Here is a 12852-nt window from a genome sequence, read left to right on the forward strand (position 1 = left end):
GGTACAGAGACACACCTTGGGCAAATGCGACGCCGCTCGCTCTGTGAAACTCTCCTGAGATTTACGGCTCACTGATCCAGCTCTAATTCAGGCAAAATGACCTCAACTATCTGCTGGGCAAATGAGATGAAAGGGGAGCCATGTACCTTATTGTCTCCTGAACCAGCAGAGCTGACCCTGATGTGCAGAGACAGAAGGAGGACCCCACCGCCTGGGGAAACAACCAACAGGAAGTGGGACCAGTGTGACACAGTTTTGGGAGCATCCTTCTCTGCAATCCTCAACACCACTCATATCTGTGGACACGTTTGTGTAGCAAACTGTACCTCGCTGCACCAAACCTCAGTGTCAGAGGTCATTTTAAGCACGCTGGAAGAGAACAAACAACCCTGACGTGGTTGTGGGTTCCCTTGCGATCTCACTAAATACAAGTCTTGTCATGTGTCCGTAATGTAGCCTAACAGACAACCCTACACTTCAGGAGACAGTATGAAAAGGAAGGCGAGAAGAATTCAGCTGTGTTTGAGCTCCCCGGTTAGGCCATCGAGGGTTTCCCTCTCATCTCCGCCCAGAGTTACAGTACAGATTGCTGCCCTCCACTAAACCAGAGGGAAATTGTTTTGTTCTGACATAAGACTGCAAAAGAGCTACGGAGAGGAAACAAGTTAAAAAGAAGAAAAAGAAAGCTTAGTGCAGGCTCATGTTTAGCCAGTGAGCCAAAATGCAATTCCTACATTTGTTATTACTGGAAGAACAAAGGCTTTTTCGGTCACTTGATCCAAGATGCATCTCACTAACTGAACACTAAGATCAATGAGGAACTTGAAGGTGACCAAGTTCCAGGAAAATCTTCTCCCCTTACTTCATGTTAGTCATGATTAGAGGCCCATAAAACTGGGGCATCCAGTCTTTGGAAAGCGACTATGTAAAGATTTTGGACCATGTGCATAAATACGAAAGATTGTGGTACATCCTCTGAGACAGGAGACATTTAATGCTGCCTATCGCTGCCACACCGAATCATGTTCACACGTTCCAATTAAAACATGGGGCCACCCCATTCTGTCGACACCTATTTGCACTTCAACTGATTTCTCATTGACAGGGCTACACAATAACACTGTATCGTTGCCCCACCCTAATAATGAAGATACAGCGATAGTAAAGAAATTGTTGCTCACAGAAATGTCAGGAGATACAACTCAAGTCTTCACTTCCAGGAGAAAACTCTGGACAAGGACGAGATTTACTAAACTGCTTACCTACAACATGTGGACAATGACAATGAGATCCCCGCTACGGCAGATAGCCAGTCTGACCTGGATTAAAACTCATTCCCACGTTACAGCTCTCTGAAATCCAGAGATAATGGCTTATTCTGGACAATGGGCAATGCAAAAACATGAGTGGGCAATGTCTGTCAACGCAAACCCCATAGATTGGTTTTATATTTTCACCCCTAGTGTTGTTGCGGGGCAAAACTGTTCCCGATGTCCTGTGTTTCATAGTGTGCTTGGTGAGCAAGATGTGACATAACATGAAAATCCCACAAATCAGGATGAGCTGATGTAGGAGAGGGAGGGGCGGCAGAATTAGAGCAGAATTATGACCAAGCCTAAACAGTCTCCGCTGCACAGTCATGCTGGAGACTGTGTACTAGTGTCTGTTTATGGATGGACATGTAGGTATCTCTATTACTGTCTATTATTCTATTAACATGAGCTTGTATCATCAAAAATGCTCGGCACAAATATCCCTGAAATGGCTCCTCCAGTGGTTGTTAACCTGAAGAGGGGAGCTGACTGTAATGTTGACAGAAAACAGACCTGTTTCTCACAACAGGTTGAGCTGGACCAGGCAGAAAAAAGCCCACTGGTCCTCCCACAGCCTTCATATGCAGCCAGAAACATCAAGACTTCCAACCAGGAGGAGAGTAAAAGAAAAAGAGATTGTATTTTACCTTGGTAACTGCCAAAACACTGATTTTCACGGTTAACTGTTTGACTAACAGATTAACCAATAAGCTGTTTCAACACGAGAAAATATACAAACATTGTGATACTTATGAACTTTTGACTGCAAAACAGACGTGTATTTCTGTTGGTCTGTTATCTCATTTGTCATCATCATTCACAATCCAACATTTGTCTCATCTGGTGCCATGTGTGTTGAAAATGGCATGTAGTCTGAAGCTGGGATCACTGGTGTGCAAAAAAAGCCCCATTTGGAAAAACACAGTCATCAAATAAAACAAGGCTCAACCATGTTTCTCAGTCGGTCTTATCTGCTACATGTTTAGTTTCGCAATTCCTTTGTTTGTTGGTGCTTTTCATCATCGTTATTGCCGACTTCCATGCAATGTGGCTGCTAATGTCATGTTAAAGGCCACAGCCTCAGTCAGAGCAGCATCTGATACATGTGTACACATACTACACATTACTGGTGTCAGATGGTTTCCTGTTGAAACTTTAGAGACATAACTACCATCGCTCGTCACAGACTTTTCTTTCCCACACTTTTGCTACCCATGTTCCCCCTCACCCCCACTACACACACACACACACACACCAGCGATGTCGCCTCAGTGCTCTCCATACACAGGCTGCCTTTTTGCCTTTTGTCACCAAGACCGCATGAGACGCCACCTAAATCCCCTTCCTGTAACCAAGGCCACGGACCACCATTGTAATCAGATTCCAGCTACATTCCAGTGCTTTTTGCAACAATGAGATAAGGTGCCGTTTTTTCACCTCTCTCCAACCCCGAGTGACCATGCAGTCAGTCTGTGGTCTGCTCGGTTTAAATGCTACTGCAACGCAATATTTGATGCACCACTGTTTTAAGGGATGCTATTGTATTCTTTCATACTTTGTAGAGGAAATGAGATTTGCAGACACAAGACATGAATGTCTCAGAAAATGTCTGTTTGGTGTGATACTAAGCATGCCTTGAACTGTACTCCAGCAACCTCTTTCTAACTCTCTATCACTTTCTGTGCCATGAGTCTTAAAAGGCTAAATCCTAAACTTCTTATCCTACTTAAAAGTCAAGGTTTAAAGAGAGACCACTTTAAAATCCTATAAAATTACTCACAATAGGAAAAGCTCTGTTTTTATGTGTGCGGCTACATATGCAGCATATGACATTTGCCCGGGGTTTTTCAAACACCTTTCCTATCAGATGATAACAAAAATAGACATAAGGAAACAGGACAGAACCCCAAATCTGCTAATCTGCTCAACTCTAAAAAATAATAATAGTAAAAAAAAAAATAAAAAAAACATGAACAAACAATACTAACAAATATTACAGTATAATTGTACGAGGCATGATCCTTCCTTTTCCTGATCCGCTACTTCCCCTTTCGCCCAGCACAGCACAAACCCCAACTTCATTTCAACAGATGTTGTCAGCTGTGGTGGGAATGACCAGTGGAAGAAACAGTATTAGTCTGTGAGCATCTGCTGGAATAACTAAGCCACAAAACATAACAAAACTAAAAGAAGAGGTTCAACAAAACAGGGAGGGGATCTGAACTGAGACTCCAAGGAAGGAAAACCAGCCTATTATTGAACATTTAAAAACACAGACAACTCAATCAAGTAATAGGTGGAAAGTCACTACATCTTTTTTATCTTTTTATACACATCTATGTTTTTACTATAATTATGGGTTATCATATGACGCGGTTTGGTTAATGTTTCTTTGTCACTTTTACTGTTCCCCTTGTAAATTGTGTATTGTCATAAAAAATAGGAACAGTCTGCAGGTTGTCTTACTGTGTAAACAATTAGCAGCACAGATTTAGCCATGTGATCCTCTTCATCCCACTGGCTGGTCCAAACAAACAAACAAACAAACGCTAACATGCTAAGCAGGCGATTAGAGACTGACATATTTCTTTCCACCTGTCCTCCTTAGAAAGATAACCACCAAACAATATTTGTGGGGAAAAAATAAATCTCAAGTAAAACAAATTCCAAAATGTGACTCAAGAGTCAGTTAAGGCTGTGCCACTTCACTCTGAAGTTTTCTGGCAGAACGTCCTGTTGAAAGAGTTCAGTGAGATAACATCATACACAGACAGGACTAGACACAAACGGAGGTATGTCAGACATGTTGAAAGAATGCAGCCTTTCGGTCCAACTGAGATACATAGACCAAGTGCTTGACTTATTATTCAGTTTCTTTCCATAGGATGATGATTGTTCCAGCAGTATATGGGAACTAACGGTTACAAGACAGATATCAAACTACTACTAGGCCATTTAGTATCTAATGTACACATGCTTTAGGCCACAAAATAAGCCCAAGCCTGACCTGCGACTTCTGAACAACTTCACCACACTAATGAACAACAAAATTAACACGGACCACTGCGAACCGCTGGACCTCACTCAACACTGTTGGAGCAGATGCAATGAATGTGCTGGATACTGGATATAAATCCTCATGATCCTCCTGAAGCCAATTCAAAATGTTAAAAATGCACTCAAGAGTTCACCACAGCCCACACAAGAGCGCCTTGCTACAGCTGATAGGAACCAAACACTCCCTCACATCTCATGCTTAGTTTCCCTCTGCTTCCTGACCCACTTCCTCTCTCAGCTCAGCCATAGGAAGGCAGGCTACGCACTTCTGAAGACGCTGTACTGCAAGGCAGCCACCAGAGGTTGATGCGTCTGGAAAGGGGAACAAGCCCAAACACAGCTGTACTACCGCTGACTGTCGACCCTGAGGTTGCTGACTCTCTCGTCCCTCACCTGCTCCGCATCCCACAGCGAGACCCAGCAAGAGAAAATTCCTTCAACCTCAAAGCTGCTTAAACATGAATGTTAAGTAACCTAGTTCAGGACAGGGGCCAAATATGCAAATCATGCTGCCCTTTTGGCACACAAGCCATGGATATTACAAATCAAACTGCTCTATTGTCATGAGCAAGCAAGTGAGCTGATGGTGGCCTGCGCACAGACGGGTCACACAGAGGACTATTTGGCTCATTAGCCAGTCATTAAGGCTCAACTTCAGTGACTATTTACGACTGCCAAGTAAGGAGGAGAGCAGCATCAAGCCTTGAGTGTTCACCCTTCGACCTTCAATTTGGATCAATTTCCACCTGCAATGGCTTCCCAAGAGGGATATTGATATCTAAGAATCATATTACTCACAGCTCTATGGAAAACCAAGCCAAATTCCAGGAATGACATTCATGAATTACTAAATAGTAGCCATCAATAAATCGTTTATGAAGCAATTGATTCTTCAATCATCTCATTTGAAAATTTGTCAAATGGCTTCAGGTCGCAGTGAGCCAAATATGAAAAATGTGATTCTTTATTTATTGTGATTGTGAATTGATTATGTAATGGTTTTTGACTGATAGTTAACAAATCAGGACATTTGTAAGTGTCTTTATTTTGAGACACATAACGAATCAAAAATAACAGCCAAATAATCTTTCTCACATACCTACATAAGGATTGTATGGCCCTGTCAAACGTAACGTACTAATGTCCAACCAATTTAACCACAGCACATGTGGTCGAGTTGTAGCCTACAAACTTTAACTATTAAAAAATGTAGGTAGACTATATCCAACTAATTCGGCAAAAAATGGTAATATGGATACAAATAAATACCGTCCGAGTATGACATAAGCACACCAAACCTTTTTTTTTTTTTCTGTGAATGGACTGTAATTACAAACAGCTGTCAACATAGAACTGGTGGACGCCATTTATAAGCAGGAATACACTCAGGTGCAGCAACATTCATGTTTCTCTGCCTGTCCTCATTACAACTACTCAGCGCTGGAGATGGCTGAAACGGTATGTGTGCGAAATCTGCGCAATTTCATACTAACAAATCTGCACGTGTTTTATGTAAAACCAAACAAGCAGTGAGGTGGAGGTGGAGAAGGACGCACGGATCAACTGTGCAACTGGGCTGGCCAGTATTTGGGAGTTGCAAGCACGGAAGCAGCGACCACTTCTGTGCTATGACCCTTTTCCCATTTTTCTTCCATAGCAGTGTGTTAGTGGGTCATATCTGAAGCTGGCATCTGGATATAAAATGTTACGGATACGGGCGGTTTAATAAACCAAAGTGAGGGTTTTTTGTCTGTCTGTGCGAGTGAAGAAGCTGCTTGTTGGGTGGATTTTATGTCTGGAGCTAATGATTCAGTCAAAATAGACCATGTTAATACACAGGATGCGAGGGGGCCAGGGCGCGGTTTGTGCTGCCAGCACCTCCGTCTGTGTGTGTGGACCTATCTAAGTTTTCCTGCCGCACTATGGTTAGCTACCCCACCCCGTTCAATAACGTACAACAGCACATTTCACGCCGTGAAGTGGACCACGAAACCCACCCAACACCGTCAGGGGAAGGGGGGAAAACAAAAATGACGTGGAAAAAACGGGTATTTCTTCGGTTATCGCTCAGAAACTTTCCTGGCATTGTCAGTTGAGTTGCTAGCTTAAAAAACAGTTCACATTATATCCCGATTCATTTTAGCTAGCGCCTGCACTTTCTTCTTCTGAGGGTGGACAAACGAAGACCGTTGCAATTTTCTTAAGAAAAAAAAACAAAAAAACACGTAAAACGCCGTAAACGGACCATATAATCTATAACTTACCTTCTGAGAGAAAAATGAAAGTATTCCCGAAAGCCGAGTGATATAACACAGCCCGACGTGGTGTATCCCAATTGATTCCTCCCTGTGCCGGAGCCGCTGCTGTGCCGCTGACACCACTCGCTCTGTGCTCTTTCCCCACTCCTACACTAGCCCCGCCCCCTCGTTTGGCTTGGCGAGCCCTGAGTGGCTCAGCGGTGTTTGACGGACAGTTCTATCAGCCAATCAGAGCGACGTATTGAATATCCAAGGGAGCAGGATGCACGCCTCCTTTCTTCAGGTTCCCAGTCACAGAAAATCACCTTCAATTTTGTGTTTGTTGTTGTGGTTTTATTAATTCCTGTGATATTTCTATTTTGTGTTTATAGTCTATCTCTTATCTTTTTCTGTTATATTCTGGTCAGAACATTTAGAAAAGCACAAAATAGAAAAACACAGTAGCCATCTCATCAGTCAGTATGAGATGGCTACATACATTCTCTTTGATGGAGGGATAGACAAACGTGTCTCAGTAACTCATTTGTCAACATTTCTAATGCGCCATGAGTTCCACAACTTAACATACCGATTAAGGTGAAACATCAATAATTGAGTTAGTAGGGTGTGGCTTTACATGAGATATATGTATGTACTACATCTTTGTGTAAATGTGGGTGATGGTTGCTGTTTATTATTTAGAAAATATAAGCAGCAGTATACAAAAAAATATGTAAGACTGCATGGTTCTGTGATGGAAATGTCTCTGTTAGATAATATATTCCACTTCTGATGCAGACTGTTTTTAACAACCATGACTGTAAGCTTTAAAATGCAATCTGCAGTAAACCAATCAGGCATATTTATTAGTGTTCTGGATATAATTTTACAATATTTAAAAAATGATTTCCATTCTCCTGAAGAACACAATGTACCTCTAGTGTAAAACAGTACCACAAGATGGTGCTATTTTACAAATCCATGGCGACGCAGACTTTTGACAGCAGAAAACATCTGTATTCTATCATAGTTTTCTTCACTCTCCTTCAGTATTTTTGATTATGGTTGATGCAAGTGTTTGTGGTGACTCTGGCAGCCTAACATCTAAGGCCTCGTGTTCCAAGAACACACACTTCAGTGGCTGATTGCTTTTTCAATCACAAATGACTCACTGATTAATTTACCTGCCACACTGTTATTCCCAGTGTTTTGCACTATCCGGAGTTTCTACTTACTTGATACTGAAGTATATGTAGCTATATAAAGCAGTTAGCTAGATTTAAATGCCCTTACCTTTTCTTACTGATGGTTTCCTCTCGATTGCCTTGTCCGGGGATTTTTGAGGTGAGTCAAAAGCAGCCTTCATCTGTGCCACTTTCACCGACTGGCCTTGCTCATCAGCCCTGACTTCAACTGGCTTTGGCCGGTCCTGGTGGTGCTGCAGCTTTTCATGCAGTTGAATGGTCTCCTTTATGAGTTCTGATACAGGCCTAGATTTGGGAGTGCTCTGGGATTTATCTCTCAGTGTGACACCGTCATCTGTTTCTTTGCCAGGTTTTTTATCAAGCTGGTCTGTGTTAAGTGTCATATGAAGATCCTGCTTCATGCCGGTCGTGACCTCTGAGCGAGCATCAACAGCTGGAGTAACAGTGTCCTCACTGTGGTTCTTTACCTCTGTTTTCTTCACAGAATGAGTATTTTCCTTCTCAGTCCCAGATAACTTTGGATTAATCTCGCCCTCGCTGTCACTCTTTATTTTAAGAGGTAGCCTTCCAGTGCTGGTCTTTGGCTTCTCAGCAAGAAGTAAATGGCATGACTCTGCAATTTGCCCATCGCTTTTTGTGGGTGGAGGTTTTGCATCAGACGCTGAGGAAGGTGCAGATGCCTCAGAGATCACAGCACTCACTTCACATGACATTCTTTCATGTGAAGTGGCTGATTGTGAGTTGTCTGAAGACAGGTTTTTAGAGGGACACAAATCTGAGGAGGCATCTGTTGGGTTAATGTTCTTCTCTGAACTCTGACGGTCAACTTTGGAATAATGTGATTTTGCGAGTGCGCTGTCAGACACAATATTTCCAATTACCCCAGGCTGCAAACAAAGTCCATCTGAGGCCCCATTGTCGGTGGTGTCTGCCTGTTTCACGTCCGAGCCTTTGATGTGGCGATCCTCTGCTGCGAGGTTTGTTTTCTTTTTTGAATCTGCAGAGGAGGGTAAAATGGCCCTGCCGTCATATTCCGGCTGATCAATCTCATCACTGGATGTGTCCGTTGCTGCACTGTCAGGCTTCTTCTCTGCATCATACTCCATCGTGTCCTTGTCGTCAAAGTCGACCTCTTTTTCTTTTGCCTCCTTTCTGTTTCTCTTCAGTAGCTTCTCCAAAATAGAGCTGGGCTCGGTGGCTGACCCCGGACTTGATGCTGTATCTGAGTCTCTCTTGTCATTTGTGATTGTTTCAGCTGTGTCCACTGGTTGATAAGGCCTCACTGACCCCCTTTGATCATCAGCACCAGTGACCTTTGGTTTTCTTGAAGAGTAGTCATTGAAAACTGGCGTCACTTCACGTGTGAGCGTTTCCTCTTTCATGTTATTCTCTGTTCTCTCTTTTGGACGTGCACAGTGAATGGTATCACTCACGTCTAATAGAGACTCTTTCTGCAGACTGTTTTTCAAAGGATGTTGGGGTTGAGCTGGAGGCGGTTCCTTCCTCTCACTCAAACAGCTCACTGTTCCTGCACAGAGCTTGATATCTCCAGATTCAGCCATCATGGCCTCAGTCTGATGGTCAGACAGCAACTTGCCTCCTGCATGAGCTCCACATCTGCTGATCTTCATCACCGCAGAGCCCTCTTCAGTGTCATCAATACAGTTTGCATCCTCTGAGGTAACAACAAGGCCATACTTTTCACAAGACCCTCCTGCTGGAAAGTTTTCACCTTGTTTCTCCTCATGGGGGGAAGTTCCTTCATCCTGATTCTCCATCTTGATCTTTGAGGATGTTCGAAGCTCCTCCTCAGTCTTCCTTCCCTCTCTCTTACTTTGACTGAACAGCTTGTATGCCGTGGTTCTTTCCTCAGTCCTCGCACTACTCTTTCGGTTCTTGTCCGTCTCCTGTGGAACCACTGGAACGGTCTTGCCTCCGTCTCCTCCTCCTCCCTCCTTTCCTGCAGCCCCTCCCTGTCTCACCTCCCTTGCAGAGAAAGGACTCTCCCGCAAATTTATGTGCTTCTCACTAGAAGGTGGTTTTGGCTCCTGGCCGGGGCTCCCGTCCAGATCCTGTGCGTCTGGCTCCCCTGAATTTTCCCCGGCGTTACCAGCCTCCAACTCGCAGGAGCTTCCTCCCTCCATGACATCACCTGTGTGACTGCCTGAACCTCCAGAGTCAGGGCACGGCCCCATCTCCTCCGATCCTTCACCCAGGGCCTGCTCTCCCCCTTCCAGTTTTTCCTGGTTCTGTCCCATGTTGGTCTGTGGAGAACAACATGGTGTTAACCTTATCGTACCACATAGGAATGCCAACACAGACGTATTTTCTTTTTAATCCGTGCCACAACTTCTGTAATTCGGAGCACCCTCACTAATATGAAATAAAACACCGAGAAGTGGAAGGAGGAGGAAAAAAAAGGAGCAGACACCTGGGATTAACATCACAGTCTACACATTGTAAATGTTTTAGTTTCCGGAACAGACCATGTAGCATTGAGAAAACAATACATAGTCACACAGGAGCTATATTCATGCAAGTGCAAGTCATGAATCGAAGTATCTTATGACTGCTATAGTATACGCTCTGTTGGCTTATTCATGCACTTGCAATTTCCACACCAGTTCAACTATAGGACACATTACAGTCACAAGATAATGATACAATCTGAATTGTGAATTTCAATCCTTTGTTTTGGCCTGATGAGTGATTCAGCAGCATGATTTCTCTCCATACACTGAGTCTGATGTTCAATATTTCCTCACCATTCTCACTCATGCAAATTGAATTGATTATTTGAATTTAACACATAAAGCCTCATCAAAAACAGTGTTGATGCGTGAAATCTGTTATCAGTGTTTCGCAATAATCAGCATCAAAGCAGCTGGGGTGAACAGATCACACTGACTGACTAAATGATTGGACTCTGTTGGTTTTCAGGCTTTACAGAGTCTTATGACAGTCTGTTCATAGGTTGTTGTTTTTTTCTCTCCCACATGTTGCATTTTAAAACTTGTTCATTCACTTCTTGTCAACTTTTTGTTCTTTCATGTGACCCAATCAATTGATTAGGCGCCAGTCAGTCCTGTATTTTTATGTTCCCACATGGCTTGTATGACGTAGACATAGAAGACATGCATCTCTATGATATAACTTTTCCACTCACCGATTAAAAAATAATTAAATCCAGAGAGCCCTGTATCATACTACATTAACTTTGCTTTTGCATTTATTTCTCCATCTCTCAGCAGCATTATATGGTACTGGTGCCTGAGGCTGTTCCTCTTACAAGGATTATCTTGATGGTTATAGTGCTGATGATGAATAATAAGATGTGAATATAGAAGTACTAAACACACAAAGTGAAATTATTAATGTTAGATGTTGTTGTCAAAAGAAACCAGAACATTAAGAAAAATCTGAATGTTGCAGACATGAACTTTTCCATGGCTGTCTACTTGTCTAATAGTGCGATTACTTTTCACCCACTAAACTGCAGCAGTGAGCAAAGAAGACGGCAAAGCACAATGAACAATGATGTGGCCCATGAGTGTGTTTTCCAGTCTATGGCCTCATCCATCCATCTGTGTGACAACATATGACTGCTGTTGTCTATCATCTGACAGGCCAGACACATGGCTGGGGGAGCTCATGTAATCACACTACAATGGTGGCATAGCTGCGCGAAGAAGATACAAACATGTTGTTGTTTTGTTTTGTCGTGCCAGGATATTGAGAGAAAGGGAGAAAGAGGGAGCAGAAATTCATGGTAACTTAAGACGTAAAAGACAAAAGGACAACATCATGCAGGGAGATCAATAAAACTGATTAACTGTCTTTTCTCCTCCTCTCTTCGGATCATGTGGACTCATCAGGTTAAAGCCACTGTCAGAGCTGAGTGGAATCTGTGTTCATTGATTAACCTCCACCTACTCTACCAGACAGTGTGGGGAACCCCTTCCCTGAAGGCAGTCCATCCCTGTTAACAACCGGCCCATTATCCTGTCTCATCCTCCCTGAATGCCCAAAGCTGATCACTTGATCACCATGTGCTCTGCTGCCTCCACATATTCAGATATACAGGAATTCATACCAGTGAACCAGTAACCTTTCTCAAACCAAAGTTTCAGCATCTGGGAAAGTGAGAACTTAATCTCTGATATCAGCGCTGAGCTCTGAGCGATACAACACAGCACACTTAGAACAGGCCTTGCTCAGCTGACTACTGACTATACTTTCAATCTAATGCATGTAATATCGATCCCCTATCATATGTTGCGGCTGACACTTACCAGTAAGACGTTGTAGTTGAGGCGATCGCTCTCCCTCAGGACCGACAGAGTGCTCTTTGTTGGTTGTTTGGTTCTGTTCAGTCCTCCCTCAAATGCACAAGCAATGGGAGCCTTATATTACATCCATGTGATGTCACAGCACATTTGACTAACACAATCAGTGGAAATTCGGACTTGTGGCTTTACTTTACGCTGCCTGAGGAAAACTTGGAGAAGTTGTTTGTATATGTGGATTTAGGTGTTGGGAAAATCTGTACAGTATGATCCTGAGCTGGGATTTAAGATAGAAGATACAAAGACATAGGAATACAACTGGATGTTATGGTATGTGGCCAGTGGGCTGATTATTTGCATAATGGTGGCATAGACTGCACAGTTTAGACTGTTTCACCCCAGGAACCTGGTTAAAGACATGGAAGACACATTAAAAGAATAGTTGTGTCTGGGATAAATAGTGAGTAATTGTAGCCAACCTGTGTATGTCCAGGAGTGTGGGAAATTATCTGAAAAATAGCTCAGCCTTTTTTTTCTCTTTTGTTTCCCTTGGTCTCTATAGTAACATCCAAAACAGGATACGTCCTCAGATAATAAAACAAAAGTGGAGGCAAAGCAGCCAAGAATTCACCGGCAGAAGAAGGGGAAGAGAGGCCGGCCCACACCCAGAGCCTGCAGACTGAAGGCTGCTGTGTTGACAGACAAGCAGCTCGTCGTCCTCCGTTTCTTGCCAACTGCTCTTTTTTGTGTTTGT

General features: G+C 43.2%; 1 protein-coding gene across 2 annotated transcripts in view; it reads right to left on the bottom strand.

Annotated features, from left to right (window-relative positions):
- coro1ca (coronin, actin binding protein, 1Ca) overlaps positions 1-12203 on the bottom strand; it is a 36369-nt gene extending 24166 nt beyond the window's left edge. The window contains exons 1-2 of one of the 2 annotated variants that reach the window (XM_085786839.1): positions 12105-12203; positions 7901-10076 (exon numbers count right to left, since the gene is read on the bottom strand). In XM_085786839.1, the coding sequence (XP_085642965.1) occupies positions 7901-10070 (2170 nt within the window). In that variant the 5' untranslated portion in view covers positions 10071-10076; positions 12105-12203. Of the gene's footprint in view, positions 1-6634; positions 6740-7900; positions 10077-12104 lie in introns of those variants that run through there. The other variant, XM_085786841.1, reaches the window with a different exon arrangement.
- Between the last annotated feature and the right edge of the window lie 649 nt (positions 12204-12852).

The sequence above is a fragment of the Trachurus japonicus genome, chromosome 9 (genome assembly GCF_045865225.1).
Source record: "Trachurus japonicus isolate A0001 chromosome 9, Traja_1.0".
NCBI classification, from domain to species: domain Eukaryota; kingdom Metazoa; phylum Chordata; class Actinopteri; order Carangiformes; family Carangidae; genus Trachurus; species Trachurus japonicus.